This window comes from Gnatocerus cornutus, chromosome 2 (assembly GCF_029298725.1).
Source record: "Gnatocerus cornutus isolate USDA-ARS CGAHR chromosome 2, icGnaCorn1.1, whole genome shotgun sequence".
In the NCBI taxonomy this organism is placed as follows: domain Eukaryota; kingdom Metazoa; phylum Arthropoda; class Insecta; order Coleoptera; family Tenebrionidae; genus Gnatocerus; species Gnatocerus cornutus.
In genome coordinates, this window is record NC_142234.1 from 19,956,886 (window position 1) to 19,975,624 (window position 18,739).

General features: G+C 35.3%; 1 protein-coding gene across 2 annotated transcripts in view; it reads right to left on the reverse strand.

Moving 5' to 3' along the window:
* Positions 1-327: 327 nt before the first annotated feature.
* LOC148179875 (ribosomal protein S6 kinase alpha-5-like) overlaps positions 328-18,739 on the reverse strand; it is a 28,073-nt gene continuing 9,661 nt past the window's right edge. For both annotated transcript variants that reach the window (XM_088050313.1, XM_088050312.1), the window contains exons 2-8: positions 17,066-17,134; positions 15,164-15,382; positions 11,884-11,999; positions 9,614-9,811; positions 3,509-3,647; positions 3,282-3,459; positions 328-3,230 (exon numbers count right to left, since the gene is read on the reverse strand). In XM_088050313.1, coding sequence (XP_087906439.1) covers positions 1,487-3,230; positions 3,282-3,459; positions 3,509-3,647; positions 9,614-9,811; positions 11,884-11,999; positions 15,164-15,382; positions 17,066-17,134 — 2,663 coding nt within the window. In that variant the 3' untranslated portion in view covers positions 328-1,486. The remainder of the gene's footprint in view (positions 3,231-3,281; positions 3,460-3,508; positions 3,648-9,613; positions 9,812-11,883; positions 12,000-15,163; positions 15,383-17,065; positions 17,135-18,739) is intronic.

Consider the following 18,739-nt stretch of genomic DNA (forward strand, 5'->3'; position numbering starts at 1 on the left):
TCCTTGAATGAACTGAGCTCAAAATCTTCCTACAGTGTCGGGAGCGAATTTTTCGGTGCCTCATAAATGCAGGAATGTTGGAAGACCTCGAACGCCTTGAAAGTCCAAGAATCCAAGAATTACCAATTTAAAAAAATGGCGAAAGTTACTTTTCTGCGTCAGTCCTCTTCGATTACATTTCAGTTTTTTTGTTTATAAATAGTGATTGACGCAACATTCGCCAATTAGTGTTATTATCAAGAAAAAAATAATTGAGTGCACGTCAAGTTTTTTGATCTTATGTATGCTCTTATTGTACAAAGTAAAGGAAAAGATAAAAAAAAGTCGTTAAAGAATCAAAATATTTAATACTAACATAATTAAGGCATGTTACAGTAATTATGAATTTGCCTTCAAGCATGACAGCCTCTTGTGAGAGGAAAGGCACTGTCCACTTGGTCTCCATCATTTCATATGAACATACTTTGCTTGACACAATAATGTACCTATGCTGAAGAAATTATTTAAAATAATATTGAAGTAAATTTAAAACAAATACTTTTTTTAAATTCTATAAATAATTAATGGATGTCCTACAAATTAGTGATTTGTAATAAAGAACTGTTCCTGAGTGCAAAAATATAAATAAATCGGATCATACAACCCTTAACGACTAACAATATTGACTAAAATAGACCAGGTAATTGGATGCTAAAACACATTTTCATGAAATTCTTTCAGCTTGAAGTGTTGCACAATATACATAACAATAACAATAAGATTTAAACAAGTGATTTTTCTATTAAGGTAACAGGAGAATAAATAGAATGAAAATAAATAATGATTAAAGTATTAACATCAAACACAACGCCTAGTCATGCGTATTAAAAACACTAATTTTTTAGTATATAATATTGGAAAACTCCTAATAAAGAAAATATACTTGATTCAAATCGTCTTCACCATGAATATATGCACTAAATGAAATAAAATAAAGACACTTTAGAAGATATAAAACTTTACACAATAGTCAACATTATTTAAGCAATTCCGCAGTTCAGAACACTAATATATTTAAGTAAGAAATGTTAACCATTCAATTGCAACCATTTATATAATAAAATTTCTTTAAACATGGGACCTGTATAAAATCATTACACTGACAAAATTTGATAATGTACAAAAATCTAATATACTTTTATTTACAAATTTTTGGTATATTAATTCAATTAAAGATTCAGCCTAAGAAGTGCACTTAATGATAATGATTATTCACCTAAATGGAACTTACTGTAAATGTGATCATCAAAACAAATTACTTTAGGTAAACCTTTTATCACAATCACAGTAACAGTGCTCCCAAAAACGAGTTTCCTTTCTATTCATTATTGCATAACCACGTGCTATATACAAAAAATACCTGCGCAAAAACGCCGTTTGGGCCCACTGATAATGTCTTTTGAAAGATCACATTGCCAACTTAAGTGATGTACTTTTGTCAGTAGAATTATCGGTTAATTTGACTTTTCTTTGTTTTCCTATTTGAAGCTTTTTGTTTTTTATTCACATAAGTTTCAACACTTTCTTCACTTTCGTCGATTTTTCTTTTCCTAGTGTTTTTCGGTAAAGGAACTAAAGGCATAGGATCAAAATCAATTTCTTGTCTTTGCTTTCTCCTAATTCGTTCACTTCTCCTAATTTGTACATAAACTTTCCTCTGTCGCTTCCTAACAACTTTCGTATCAATTGAATTCTTGTCTGACATAACAATTCCACTGGAACTCGTCGACTCTCTGAGAGCGTCACATCGGGAACTCGAATCTGAAGTCCTTGCGTAATCAGTTTCTGGATCCAACGGGTTCGAGCTCATCGTCTCCAGAAATTCCGTCACTCTCTTCTCCCCGAAGTTGAAAACGTTGTCTACGCGCTCCGTCGAATTGACTTTTTCTTTAGAGTCATCAGTCTTTTTGACGTCAACAGACAATTTTGGTCCACTTTTTAGAGAGCCTTCGCTTGTGAAACTCGACGAAGAAGTGCTGTTGTTGTCGGAGGAACTCTTTTTCATTCTTCTTCTCTGGGCGAGTTTCGCGCTGAGAACATCCTGCAGTCTGAAGCCTTCACGTTGAGCTTTATGGAACGCGTTGAAGGTCGTTTGGAGGCTTTTCTCTGCAGATGTTCCTAGAAGGATATCTGGGGTCATCAAGGGCGTTGAAATGAAATGTTGGTTGCCTTGGACCCAGGAATTTGTTTCTAAATGGTTCATTCGTAACCTTTGACTAGGGTTAACAGTGAGCAGACCCCTCACTACTGATTTAGCTTCATTGCTCACTCCGGTCCACGCAGTAGAAGTGAAGCTAAAATCGCCTTCCTTGATGCGTTCCATGATGGAGGAAACGCTCTCGTCTCTAGAGCGAGCATGGAAGGGCGCTTTTCCACTTAACATCGTGTAGAGGATCACACCCAAACTCCAAAGATCACAGTTTTCGTCATATCCTTCAGGATCGCCTTTTAACACCTCCGGAGCTGCATAATGCAGCGTGAAGCAAGGAGTATGAAGCGACTCCTTCTCCTGTTTCAACCTGGCGAATCCAAAATCGATCACTTTGATTTCTGCATTGTCATCTTCCGACGTGAAGACGAGATTTTCAGGTTTCAGGTCCCTATGAACTACACCACGCGAATGCATGAAATTCACAGCCGATACAAGTTTGCGAAGAATTCCGGAAGCCTCAGACTCCGTAAATTTCGATTTTTTACGTATACGTTCGAATAATTCACCTCCTTTCAAATATTCCAACACCAGATATGTGTGTGCTTCGTCTTGGATGACATCAAACAAACTGACAATGTTGGGGTGTCCCTGGCAGGCCCTCAAAAGATTGATTTCTTGCGAGCAGTCCTTCTTCCTACTCACAATTTTCACCGCGTATTCTTTCCCGGTTTGCAAATGGACGCATCGCCGGCAAATCGAGAAAGTCCCATCGCCCAAAATGGGCTCGTTTAAATCGATGTCGTAGGTTTGGAAGAACGGGGAATTATTTATCTTACAATTCATCAATTTTGTACTGTCGTGTTGTTTGCTTGGCTTCAATATCTCTTCAGAAATCGCGTTCTTGGTGAACAACACCGATGGTGCCACGTAGGAGTACCCCTTGAATATTTTATCGTAGTTCGGTGGAACCACTGCCGGTGAATCCGTAGGCGGCATCTGCGTAAACTCTTCACTAAAATTCGAAACGTCCAGCTCGCTCCTAAGAAAAACCACATTAACTCGTTTACCAACACAACTCCTTTACACGTACCTAATTACTGGTTTGAATGGGGCGGGGATTTCCTTCCGTGATAACTTGTTCCAGTCTAAACTCTTGAAGAAAGGATGCCTTTTCAGTTCTTTAGCATCCCCTTCACCACCACCGAGTCTTCTTCTTGGATCTTTGACTAACAACTTGCTGATAAAATCGGCAACTTCTTTTCCAAGAGCTGGAATAAGAAGTCAGTCGGTAAAGTGCATGCTATTTTGATGACTTACAGTCAGGGATGGGGGGTGTGGTTTTTAAAATACGTCGAGAGATCTCTTGTTGTGTGTTTTTTTCGCCTTCGACGGTGAAAGGGGAAGCTCCTGTTAATAGTTCGTATGTTAGCACGCCCACCGACCACCAGTCAACAGCCTGCAAAGAAAAAAACGAATCAGAATGAAAATTTTAAAGAAACCTAACAACTCAAAATAGTGTGCATACAAAAATAATGCATATAATCATGTTAACACAATAAAGTAGTAAAGAAAATATTTGTTTTTACTTATTAACTAGTAAATATGTTAAATACTGGTATTTTGTAAAGTTCTAGGAATTGTCAATTTGTTTACAAGCTATTGAAATATTTTCGTCGTCAAATTGCAAAAATTGGAACAACCTTTATATTTGAAGCTAAATGATGATTTCTGGCTTTAGAAAAACGGTTTTGAAGGCTGTATTCGCAAAGTAGAGGTCAAAGTACATCAAATAGTGAGTTTTTAGCAAAACCCAAAGGTTAATTACAGAGAAATCGGCACAAATATGCATGAAATCCACAAAAAATCACTGATATTTGGAGCCAAATGACGATTTCTGCTTTAGACAGACGGTTTTGCAGGCTGTATTTGCAAAGTAGAGGTCGAAATACATCAAATAGTAAGTTTTTAGCAACATCCATTATATTTTTGAGGCCAAGCAAGTTCCCACATCCTTCACTAAAATTCGTAATTTCGGTAAATTTAGTGCTACAGTTATGAAATTTAGGGAAGTTACTATATTTGGGCCGTGTATTAACTCCACTAAATTGCAAAATTGTAGAGCAAAAGACACAGATTTTAGAAATTTTTTTTTTAAGACAAAGCAAAAAGTTTCCAGATTTTTCACTAAAATTCGTAATTTTGGTAATTTTAGTGCTGCAGCTACGAAATTTGGGGAAGTTACTATTTTAGAGTCGTGTATTAACTCCACCAAATTGCAAAATTGTAGAGCAAAAGACACATATTTTAGAAATTTTTATTTTTGAGTTCAAGCAAAAAGTTCACATCGTTAACTAAAATTCGTAATTTTGGTAATTTTAGTGCTACAGCTACGAAATTTGGGGAAGTTACTATTTTTGAGTCGCGTATTAATTCCACCAAATTGCGAAATTGTAGAGCAAAAGACAGATTTTAGAAATTTTTATTTTCGACACCAAGCAAAAAGTTTCGACATTTTACACTAAAATTTGTAATTTTGGTAATTTTAGTGCTACAGATATGAAATTTGAAGAAGTTACTATTTTTAAGTTGTTTATTAACTCTACAAAATTCCAAAATTTTAGAGCAAAAGCACACATTTTAAAAATCCAAACACCTAAATTTGAAGTTGACGATTTCTTTGAAGTTGAAATGACGATTTCGGCTATAGACAGGCGGTTTTGGAGGCTAAACTCGCGAAGTAGAGGTCGAAATATATGCAATAGTCAATTTTTGGCAAGATCCAACGGTTAATTATAGAGAAATCGGCAAAAATGTGCATGAAATCCACAAAACTCGTCGAAAAATCACTTAGATTTGCAGTGAAATGACGATTTCTACTCTAGAAAAAAAAACGGTTTTGAAGGCTGTATTCTCAAAGTAGAGGTCAAAATACATCAAATAGTAAATTTTTAGCAAGATTCAACGGTTAATTATGAAGAAATCGATAGAAATGTACATACAATTCCAAACTCCAAATACTTCTCTAGAGATTTTTGTAGTCAATAGATTTTAAACATTAGTTAGAAATATTTTTTCAATGTTACATAAAAAGTTTTCTACTGAATTTTTTCCACTTGTTTTATTTTATGGTAAAATGCCAACCATATAGAATTTTAATTACGTTTTTCCTTTTTGTTATCACTTCTCAGTACAACGCAATTGTTATCTTTATACACTGCTTTCAATATTCCAATTCGTTTCTATAGACCCGTTCCAAAATTTGATTGCTCTTCAGTTCTTAATTTTGTGTCATAGATCATTTAAGTTCTGCACCTTTCTCTTTCATTATTTATTTGCTTTGTAACCGCAGCGCTCTAGATTCACTTGAAGACCCAGATTCTATAAAAATTTTGACTTGATCCGGTGCTAAAATAAACAATTTTAGTAATTAGTATTTGTCGATTATATTTAAACATTCTCTTATTGTTAAAATGGAGTAGATAAACCCTGACACCATTTAAATCCCCCGAGACCGAGATTTGATATAGATTTCCCATCAAAGCACTTCTCCAAGAAAAAAAAGCAAAGTCAATATGTCACATCCAATCCAAACAACGTTAACACGCTTTTTATCGTTGCTAGTTAAATTATGATACAATTTACGGCTCGAGGAATCTTCCAAGCAAAAAGAGGGCAATGGGACAGTCAAATATTTTGTTGAAAGGTAATATTTTAGCGATAAAACTTATAAAATTAACAATCATTGGATACTTTCTTTGTCTTTAAGATGTCGTAACAATAAACATTACGTTAATATGGTTCGGGCGCGATCAATTGCTGACACACTTTTCTGACCCAGATTGAGGCAGGATTGCAAATGTTTTGCACACTTGTTATTTCATGGCAGCTCACAAATTTTCAGTATTAGCTTAAATATCAGCCAAAATGTCTGGAGTTGGTTTAAATATCACGCGCTGGTTAAAATTTTCTGCAGGTACAACTTGACAACGTTCGATATTGAAAGGACACTTTTTACTTCATTGTAATAGTGTAGTAATGGTTCCTGTATTGCATAACTCAATACACATCAAGGACTTTCTAATAATAAAATGTGCTCTTTCTCTCTTGTTTACGCGCTTGTAAGTAGTTCATGATTAGTGTAATAATTTATTCGGTTTAATGTAATATGCAGTGCTTTTAACAATACAGCCAATTAATTAAGTATACTTTAAGTTAATGATGTACCTTATAAACTGGGATCTTTTGTTTAATGTATAATAATTAATGTAAAATATAGATAGAGGCTTCCGGGAAAATTCAGCGCGAAAATCGTGGATATTAGATTATCTGTTAATGAAATTCTTGTCAGCGAGGATAAAACAATTGTCTGATAATATCTCGTATCGGGCAAAATTATTTTTAGCTTAAAGAACCGTTGGCATGTGGTGCGAATTATTTTTATCCATGCTTTCTATTTATCGCTCAACTGTAAATAAACATTTTTTTGAATCCTTGCGACGACTGGCATTCGCATGTGCAAGTGACTGCGGCGATGGTATGCATATAGACATGATCACCATGCCCCAAAGTCTACCAACATAACTGTACGAACGAATAAACAGTTAGTTAAATTGATAAAAAAATCCAGTCGATTCCGGCCTGCAAGTACACTGTACAACACTACAGAAGTGGGTCAGATTCGAAGCCAGCCAAGTGGGACGACGATAGAAACGGACACTTGGGAAATGCCAGACGAAGAAGGTAGATTGAGCACTGTTAGCAGTGAAAGTAGGATATGCTGTTTAACAATATTTACATTAACCGAGTAGTTGCACCATTACTGCAACTATTTTGAAATTACTAATTGCTTCCACAGATACGAAAAAACCAGCCGATGCTGGGAAAATCATTTTAACACATCGGAAGAAGTTGCACAAGTTGCCCAGGTCCCACGTTGCTAATAACTGTTCTTTCGCTTACTTCCTGAACCTGCCGCCATCAGAGGAAAAGAATTTCACGACTAACTGTCGTAACACTTTGGAGGCAGTGAATTTACTCTCGTTTCAAATAACAAGGTGCTTTGCTGGAGGCCAAGAACCATTAATTTACACATCCACTGATGCACACGGCGTGGGTGGTAACAACGGATTGGCAGTTCAAGGACTACAGAAGCGACAAAATGTGCAACTATTTGAATACCACTCATCTTAATAATTTACTTGAGACCGCCATTATATAACTAGGTTTCTAGGTAACCAACTTGTTCATATGATTTTAGTAACAGTTTTTACTTGAGTCAGTCTGAAAATATTTTTCGGGCAAGAATGCCCTACACCCAACATCTGTCTACCTGTATCTTTCGTCTCTGAATCATCTCGTTCAAAGGCCAGGTGCTTGTATACCGGGTGATTATCTTCTCCCACAAATTTTCGGTTAAAGTAGAGCTCTTATTACCTAAGATTAATGCCTGTTTAAGTTAAACTAGGTGACGATTATAGCGTGTTTTAGACTAATACGACGAAATTATGTAGTGAAAGTGAAATTTACCGATCTGGTAGCACTACCATCAGATCTTTAAACCGAAATCTAACCTAGTTTCATTGGCTACTGATTTGGGTCAAATTTACCCAAGGGGGAAGGTTCGGTCACGCACGTAGATTCTTTAGCGACTATATTAAGCAATAATGGAACCAATACTGGCAAGAAGCAGTCATTGTATTTAAGTATGTAATCAAACTAACAACTTATCGACATTGGGAAATTGTCGTACTTTTGCAGTGAATGTGAAATGTAACAATCCTGCTCACTTTAGAAGCGATCAGTGGTTTTTAATTAGGTTTTTGCTGGTACTGCCATTCATTGTTTTGTTTAGTACAGTTTCATTCATACTTGACTATGTAACCGATTCAATTTCGTGATGACAAGGCATTTTAAATCCTATCTTTGTATACAAAACGGACCTTCAAACAAGCAGGTAGAACTAGATAAAATATGGCCCCCACTTGGAAATTTTAACGGTTAATCGCGATTGTCTTTATGAGTATTATGTAACTGAAATTTTTTCGATGCTTATCAAAATTTTCCTAGTAGCACCAACAAAGTAAAATTTAGATAAAACTATTGACATTTAAATTATACTAGTTCAAATTTATTTTATTATTTTTTACGATCTTTATCTAAAGAAATTTGAGTTTGTTCAGATTTTGCAACCTATCGGTAACATGTGGTATTTTATACTAAGGCTAGTTGTATAACCGAAATTTTTTACGGCTTGATTGCATCTCTTAAAGTTCACTCGAACGGGATAATAAACAACAAAAAGAAAGGAATTCATTAAAACGGACTCAAAGTTGCAGAAATGAAAATTAACCTTCCATAGTCTGCTAGTTCAACCGGACGATATTTTCAGTTTTTCAGATCAATCAATTTTTTGGCTTAAAATGAAATTCAATACTGCAAGTTGCTTGAAAATGATTTAAAACATTGTAAACTAGAAGAATGTATTCAGTGTAAATAGAACACCCTATATTTTATAGCATTTTTTAATTCTATTAAGAATTTTTTATTTCCATTACATCACCAAATTTGTTTATAAAAACCCCACATAAAATTGAATTGTCACCATTCCAAAGAATGCTTAAAAAATTGGAAACAAAAGAGTAAAAACACTTCTTTTTTTTCCGTATTTTTAGTAGGAAATAGGTGTCCAATACATAAAGTTAACGCAAAATTTTATTGTGCGTTTGTATTGTGCTTATTTTCCAATTAACGTGGCGATTTTAAAATAGATTATGGGGTATTTATCTCGGAATGAAAAATTCACCTCTGTTGTGCAATTTTTTTTACAAAAATCGAGACATCTCTGAAATGGTTCAATTTAAGCATAGCACATTATACATAAAGTCACCCTTAATTTGAATGTAAAATCTGAATTTGCAATAATATATGGGGTGTTTCATTTTAAATAATCAAATTGACTACTACTTCCGGCTGAACCATAACTTTTGTTGTCAAAATTTCAAATTCTCATCTTTTGTAGTTTATGAGAAAAATGTCAAAACATATAATACGTTTCAAACAGTTTAAAGAGTCAAAAGTGAAAAAACACTCAAAATCATGGATTCTACGCTAAAATATTCATTGTATAAGTCATTATCACATAGATAATCTATTTTCCTTTCATCATTCGAAAACAATGTTTCAGTCCCGGTCAATATATTTATTTTATTACGAATTTTATATCTTTGCACAACAAAAGAGACGGTAGTTAGAATGAGTCAAAATAAGCAGCTATAAGAGATTTGGGCTTTTTGAGTCAATTAGTTTAGACATTGCAACGCTTTATGTCCACCTCTGGGTCTGTCAGACCCCACCAGACTACTGGAAGGTGAAAAAAGAAAAAGATTTAGCCCCTTATGGCAACAGATTAAATCTGAAACTTACGATATCGTGTCCTTGCGTTCCTCCTTTGACAACTTCCGGCGCCATGTATTCGATTGTGCCGCAAAATGAGTAAGCTCGCTGATCACAATCGCCTTCTCTAGGTAGCTCCTTGCTCAGTCCGAAGTCGGTCAAAACGATATGACCGGATTCGTCCACCAAAATATTTTCCAGCTTGATATCTCGGTAGATAATTCCTAACTGTAAAACGGCAAAAATCAATACGACATCTTGGAAAGTGGCTTTGTTTATTTGTTAAAACTCTGCTAAATATCATGGGAGCAGATGGTTCCACTTAAGACAGTCATTACTTATTAAAAACTCGTTGAAAAGACGTTACGCTACTGTTTTAAATATTAAATGTATCTTCTCATGCAACGGGCGTATGGAAAGAAAATTTTGTTAAATGTTAAATGACTGGAGGGTCCAATGACTGTGCGCATAATTGTATCTCGGTTAAATGTCTTGTGAGGTGCGACTGCACCACCAGGTGTTATAACAGACTCAACAAGTTGGCAGCGATTTTGGTCTCTATTGTCCTTTGTCCTAAGGGTTCGTCATGTGCCATATTGCAACAGCTGTGGTTTGGGCACCCTGAATTTATACACCGCCAGAAACGCAAAACAGAGACTTCTTGGCTTGTTGAGTAACAAATTTTCAAAGCGTTTTTACCACCATAAGCTCGATATCTAGTGTCTGGCTAATTATACCAGTTGAAATGTGAGAGATATCTGTTTCGGTGGCTTGGGGACTATAAAAACAGGAACTGCCTGCCAAATTTCAAACGATGGAATTCATTCAATGCGCTTTATGAGATAAACTCGGACGTGAATTGACGTTTAAAGTGACGGGAATGTAATAATAAACAAGGATAACATTAAAGCATTTGTGCATACCGTTGTATCGATGTTAAGAATGTTAGCCCGGACAATAAAAACCAACACGTGTGACTACTATGTGATATACTTAGTCCGTAATAACGAGGTCAACGGCATGGTTCTAATAGTTTCTTGAGTTATCAAAACTTCACCTATCGTACTGTTAAAAACCACCAGCAACCAAATGACATTTCATGTAACCGGATTGTATCAAATTTAGAAATATACTTCGTTAGACCACATGAAGCCATAAATTTGAGTGTTCTATGTACATTAAACAGCATGTTTACTGAAGGGTTAACGACCCAACAATTTAGCCCCATGTGTTAGATCCTGGCATGTCCTAACGCAGTAGGGGTTGCGACCGCGTAAAATATCCGAACCAAGGAAATGACGCCAATCGTTCAAAGTAAATAAAACAATTATCGCGTATTTATGCCTGTTTTGGGAAAATTCAGTTAACGTCCGTAATCAGATAACGAAATTTATTGCGAACCCCAGGATTAATATTGATTGATTCGGTATCCTTCAAAGTTGCGTAAAAAAGTAATTTTAAACGTGTTGGCATACTCTCAAGGCTTCTTGTGTCGCGTGGCATCGTCAGTTTTATGATCATGGATTAAAGAGCCGAAACCAGGTGATCAAAAACAATAACTTCCAGGCTTCGATGCGATATTATCGGAAGAAGTTATGCAAACTAAAATCTGTGGTTAATTACTGGAAGGTTGCAGCTAAAACCAAAGTGTAAAAAGAGTCGAGTGAAAGTCCGATTTCACCATTTGAATATTTTGACAATAAAATAGACATTTATAAGAAATCCTACTTGAGAAATTCCATTTGCGTTCGGGAATTTACAAGACGACCTTGGATTGTGGAATTATAAGAACCAACATGTTATGTTTACCGTTGTCGTATCAGTTTGGTATTTTCTCTTAAGGTCTTGTAGTGATAAAAAAATATTTGATAAAGCGCCATTTTAGTTCACGAGTAATTAAGTTGAAGAATTGTTTCAACAGATTAACCCCCCACATCCAATAAAATAATTACTCCATTCTTTCATTGAATTCAAAGAATAATCTATTATGCGACTGGGTAGATAATAATGAATAAATGATAGTTTGACCCAGCAGACGATACTTGAAATTCAAGCTACACACTTCGAAATTCAATAAGACAACGGAATAAATTAAGCTTTAATTGTTTCTTTGTTAATATTTTCAACATGAAAACGAGCTTGTTTGGGTAAACGACTCCTGTTTATCAACCAAACTCTTTGTTCTATTTGTGAACAACCTTTGATTGCCGTATTACTTTTATTGTGAAGGACGTTCTATTTATACACCGGTTGGACAAAATGAGTTTTCAACATTTCGCCAATAAAAGTGGCAAACTTACGCTGTGAAGTCGCTCGAGCGCTAGAATAATTTCTCCGATATAAATGCGAACTTCGTCTTCTGTGAAATGTTCTCTTTGGTACAAATGTGTGAATAATTCTCCACCAGCCACGTAATCTGAAAAAGAAAAACATGTTTTTAAACCGACTTTTCAGAAGCATGAATTCCGCAACAACAACATGAGTCTTATAATGGGGATTTACACAAACAACTTGAAATAATACGTTTCAACAAATATACGTGACGCAAAACTACAAAATATTTTCATTATCGTGTCGTGTTATTACGTCCGTTTTTCATTAATTCATTACGTAGCAAGTCGTTCATTTACGTACTTCTTCACCACGTCTGCCCATACATGTTCAATAACAGATAATAAGCGCAACGTGATAAAACAAAGAACACGCATTAACATTCATGTCAACTTGTGTTCTCGATGTATTCGCGATCCAAATATTTACCAGGATCAACGACCACTTCCAGTCGTCGACACTGCGTTTCGGCGATTGTGATATTGATGGAAATATTCCGCGTAGCTTCCTACGAAATTCTTAATATCTAAAGGGATTTTCAAGAATCTCAAATAACCTTTTAAAGATCTCAACAGAACATTCAAAAATCTTCAAAAAATTTTACGCTTCCCAAAAAAATAAATAGTGTTTAAAATTCTGTGGGCAAGTCCTAAAGAGTCCTGAGAAGGTTTATGCACTTTGCAGAAATCTTCAAAAATTCTAAAGAATCCTAAAAAATCTTCAAGGATTTTCAAAAATGCGCACAACTCTCAAAGGATAATGAAAAAAAGCTAAAGGTTCTGAAAAATCCAAAAAAGTTTTAAGAAAGTCCTCAAGGATCTGGAAAATTTCTCAATAATCCTCAATCTTGACAAATTCCTTAAAATTTGAATAAATCTTTCGGAATCCTTCAGAATATCTAAAAACATTTTAAAAAATCTCAAATAATTTTGAATGATGTTCAAACCTCCTGAAGATCTCAAAAGGATGTTAAAAAATCTTCAAAAATTCATACGCGTTCAAAAAATAATGAAAAAAGATAAAACTCTGTGGGTGAGTCTTGAAAAAATTCTTCTTCTATGCAATTTAAAAGAATCCTTAAAAATTCTAAAAATCTCGAAAGAATCTTGAAAACTTCGCACATTTCTCAAAGGATAATAAAAAGTTCCTAAAGGTACCGAAAAATCAAAACAAACCCTAAAAGTCCTATAAGATCTAGAAATTCCTCAATCATGTTAAAAAATCTTGAAAAATTCTTCCAAATTTAGATAAATCTTACGAAATCCTATTATTGCAGGAAAATTAGAGCTGGAAATGGAAATTACTATTTCCACCACCAGATAAAACCACCACCACGAATTGTTGGGAATTCGACATGTGCTAGATTTTCAGAGTAGACAGGTCAATCCAATGTTAATTCTCAATTTATTTTTTCCTGTTGGTATATAGGTCACTTTTTTATTGCTTAACATTCTTGGCGGGTTTCTTTATCGACTGAAGCGTCCGCATTTATGCTGAAAATTCGGATTTCACTGAATTGCGCTTCCAGAAGGTTGCATTTTCATTTTTTATTAACCAAATACTTTTGTTTTCAATTTACCTCGACAAGCTTTCACTCATGCAGCCTTTCATTTTACCGGTTTTTACGGAGTGGAAAACGAAAAAAATCGGATTTTAATTCTTCTGTTTGCACCATAAACGTTGCTTTGTTTTCGTTTTTCTTATCGCGATTTTTAAAGTTTCGCACCGTTCGATAACAACACAAAAGATGTTGCTCAATTTCGTACTGCGAAGTTATTACGAATCTAATTGAAATTAGGAAATCAATACTATGTAAAGGACGGAACTCGATAATTCTATCGGTCGACTAGTTGCGTGTAATTTGAATTTTAAAGTATTGAAAGGAATTATTGTACTGTGTTTATTCAAATAATTCTCAAATATTGCTTACCTTTAGAAAAGAGAAAGTGCATGAAATATGAAAGCGTTTATCTCACTCACTTTCACTAGATATTACTGTTTACAGGACATTACCTTGAGACTGTTCATCAGTGAACGTACGACCATATAAGAAATAAGGCTTTGAGATTATTTATATGCGACATGACAAGGGGATTCTAATAAACCTAAATGCAGAGAATTTATTGGGAACATCACGGAATATGAATATGTAGTTTTTTTCTGCAGCGTTCGGAAGAATTCTTCAATTTTCTCTCTAAACGAATATTTTGACAGCTGTAAGGCGTGATCACACAAATTGACCAGCGTCCATCTATGGAATTTTCAATTAACTTCCCGTTACAAAAATTATTTGTTTTTTTCGGCATATTAGCATTTTCAAGATCTTTTTAGGCAATACCCGCAGTTTTTTGGTTAAAAATTGGATAATTTTTGGGCCACATTAAAATATCATGTCATAACACACTGCTATTTGTAGACAAAGGGTTAAAACTGCGCGTTGCCCAACGAGAAAGTTCTCTAAAACCACGTCTGCAATTAATGATCGGAACACATGCTTCAATTTACTAAAATGCGCTGTTGTTACATGAGAACCTGCCATAGCGAGTTGACACCGCTTTCCATTGTTGAAACGATGATTTGACAAAATATAAAATCTTCTCATTGAAGTAAATAGCAAAACTGGCAAAACTCCACCCAGACTTTCACAGAAAACCCATTCCGTTCGTTTACCTGTACTTCAGCGTATGACCTTGCCGTGGCGATATTTTGGCAGTTAAATATGGTACATTCGTCCCGAGTGTCATTTTAAGCTCCTTGAATAAAGTACGCCGCGTGTGGACATTGACATACAAGCCTCAAGGATTCCGCATCATACTTCCCAATAAAGAATACAAATTCGCTATTTTCAGTAATGCGGTTGGCAACAATTCACCAAATTAGGTCGAACCGATATTTTAAAATTTAAAATAATAATGAAAGTTGCAATGTCGAGTTCTTCGGGTGTTCGTAACGCGAAACGTGCACATCCGATGCAGTTTCCTAATGAGTCAGCTCAGAATAAGGAATACAAAAAAATATCTAACATGATGACCGCCGGCATGGCACGATGATGATTCACAGGACTGCATTGCCAAATGAACAATTTCCGATTCTTTACAGTTAAACGCTGTTTAACGTACTGTTCTAATTAACACCGCGATGAAATAAAAACACGTTTGCCACACGTGCTAACTTCAAGCAAAACCACCTTTGAAAAAAGGTCAACGCTTACTATGGTCATTAATATTTAATGTTACAAACTCAACTTACCAAGTATTAAGTGCAATTTGGCATCGGTTTGGAAGGCGTAGTGTAATGTTACTAAAAAGGGATTGTCGCGGACGGCTTCTAGTACTTGTCTTTCTGTTTTTGTGTGTTCTGTAGTCTTTTTCTTCTGTACTATAGTTGCCTTTTTCAGTACTTTCATGGCGTACAGGCGGTTGTTGTCCGATCCACCACGTTTTCTCACTAGGAATACTTTACCATATGCTGCAAAAGAAAACACGTTAGGTTAGTTCAGCGGCTTGATTGATCCACGAAAAATTAGACGATTAGTACTCAGTCCAAAACATGTTTTTAATAATCGCGTTATCTATTGTCGCAGAGTGCAAAGTCGTACCATTCACTATCCATTTAGATATTTGTTGCTCGAAGCTCCATAGATGAAAATAAATGAAGCACGTACTGTTATTTTACTGCGTGCCTTTTAACATCTGTCATGAAGTCAATTTTCTCGGCATTGCCAAATATTTTCCATATTCTGGTTACCGTTGATGGAAGATGAATCATCTCAGGTTTTTCGTAATAGGTTTAAATTGCCTGTGACCTTATAAGCCAAACAAGGATGCTTCTCTCTGAACCACATGGTTCTAAGAAGAGTCCGAATTTGGGACTTGTCAAAACAAGCAATTTTTCTGTCAAAATATGTACGGATAAACCCACCAATATCTTGGACTAAGTCAGAGTGTAACGACCTTCCTCTAAGGTCGTACGCAACACTGACCACGACCGTACTGCAACAAATCACCTGTCCCGCATCTACGAGTACTACGGACTACGTATGTCGCACCGATCATCGTCTTTCTCGAAATCTGATTGGTTTTGACCACCACCTGGACATTGTCTTAGCCACATAAGTAGGACGTTGACTTAAGATTCGATAGGCTTTGGTGACGTTTGTAGATCTATTAAAAACCATTTGGAAATCAATTAATCGCGGGTCACTTTCCGGTCATAGTACAAATCTCATTTGCAAACAAACGACGACATAATTTTTCCAGGTGCAAAAAAACTCGCTCGTGGCATCCACTTATCGGATTTGAAAAATTTCAAGCGAGGTTTATCAACGTTCGAAAGTTAAAGGTAAATGACTCATAAAGTACGAATATCGAATGTTATCTTACCATCTGGAGGACATCAGGAAATCAAACAGCCTTGATAAACGCGTAGAAAGTCAAATTGATTTTTTGCCACGCGGAATTAATTCTGTAATTGCGGCGGTTTTTACATTTCACTCTTTAATTGTTTTGCCAGACATTCAAATTATACGACTGGTTATTTAAATTGCGATATTTTTAAAAATAAGTCTACCTGTGAGAAATGAATAAAAGATCATTAAAATTAAACGTTTATATGCGCATTGTTCCGTCGAATATTTTGTCACAGTTGCGCCACCAAACACGAAGCAACACCTTAATGCTAAAATGTGTGAATATAATAATAGTGGCGCCTTTTTATTGATCAATTTTAAAACAATGCTAATGCGTTTCAAGATTGTTACAAATCGTGGTAGCTGATCGCTCAGGTTCCACTTGACCTCTGAATTGGTAACTGAGTTTCTTCCTCTCCTAGGCTGGGCATTAATTACCTTAACGCTTAATTTATTCAAATCAGTTTAATTTATTAACCAAGAATGAGATTGTGAGTTTGGTGTTCTTTAAACCGAAAATAACATAATAAACCTAAGATAAAAATAGATATCAGAATTATCAACACGATGCAGAGTTGTTATTATTGTTGTGCAACGTTCAAAATATTAGCACCACTTCGTGCAAACTCAGTTTACTATTCTAGACAAATCAACATATCAAATTGTTCGAAACAAGTAAACAACATGAAATTATTTGTAAACAAAGTAGTTACTATGAGTAAGAAAAACAAAAGTCGACTCACCTCCTGTTCCAAGAACTTTGAGTAGATCAAAGTGGGCCATATTAACTCGATCCACTCCAGAAAGATTGACTGTAACAAAAAATATCTTTTTACTGGCGAAATAACAATCTTATAAATTGTAATTTACGTAGAACCTCGAAAATAAAAATACAGTAGCCACTCGATAATTTGAAGCTTTTTCCCCTCGATTTTCAATTTTCAAAATTTCAATGTATTTTGGTCCCCTCGTTAGTCTGAAGTAAAATCTAGATTTTTTTCCCGCCAACACTCTATAATTTGAATTTTTCCCTCCCGAACTCTCGTTAATTTGAAGTTTCTCGCGTGGGCGGACAAAAAAAAAACAGAAACTTCAGAACAAGTCATTCTTGAAAGTTCTATTGCAGCTTTAAAATCAGATTTTTTTACTCTTTTAATAAAGGGTTCTTGGAAGTTTCGTCGTAGCATAAAATCTGTTTCACCAGAAAAATTCATAGCTTACGAAACATAAGTTTTACGATTTCTTCAAAGTGGAGTTAGTGGATTTTACGCTCTCTCCTCTGATTGGTTTGTTTATTTTGACTATTGTCACAAACTCTCGTTTATTTGAATTTTTTCTTCTCTGCCTTTCGATTATTTGAATCACACTATATTTTGAACTCTCGATAATTTGAACTTTTTGCCAGGTCCCGTGAATTTCAAATTATCGAGAGTCTACTGTAGTTTTCTGGATTTTGAGTTCTACTCTGCGAATCCAATCCAGAAAACGGATAAAATGTACAAAAAATCGTCATCAAAATAAGCGGATTTCTCTACGAATTTTGCAGATTTCGTGAAGATTTCAGCTGTTTTCTCGCGATTTAGCTGTTGAATGTTGATAAAAACTGGTAGTTTTCTGGATTTCGAGCTCAATTCTGCGAATCTAAGCCAAAAAACGGCTAGAATGTACAAAAAATCGTCATTTAGCATAAAATTAAACGGATTTCTGTATTACGAAGCGACAAAATGCGGGTGAGTTGTGAAATTCGGTGTAAGTTAGAAATAAAAAATATTAGCATATTACTGTGCCGAGCACTTTCTCTTTGCTAATTTCACCACAGTTTACATCACCCAAAAAGTGCTCCAAATACGTTACATAAAAAGTCTTTTTGTAAACGCTGAGAGCCTGTGGAAGAACGAGAATGCTGCTGGTTTCCTGTGCAGAGTTTAATGGTCGGTTGCAGGTTAGGTTACCCACATCCTGGTCACATCTGCCAGTCAAGGTGCGAATTTCAATCTCGTTTTCAAAAATCTACAGGGTGACTGACTTTCCACGGTTAAAAATAGACTTTTCCTATTAACAATGCGCGATTAATTTTTCTAGTTACCGAACTAATTGACAATCTAATTCGCATTATTTATAGAAACCGTGGGTATTATTAATACCCATAAATTTGCAAGAAAAACGACACGTGAAAGATGTCGACTTGGTTTTCCATAGCACGAGAATGAAAAACTTATCATTATTAGCTCTGAAGGTCTATTTTGGCACGTGTAAGCTCACTGAGTCGGTTCAAGGCTTGCAAGGACAAAACATAAAACTTTATTTGAACACATCATGCTGAACGTTATCATGTGATTTAGAATTAGTTATTTATGCGATAAATAATATGGAGCAGTGCGAAGTCGGTGCGGCGACTTAAAAGTTATGAATTAAAT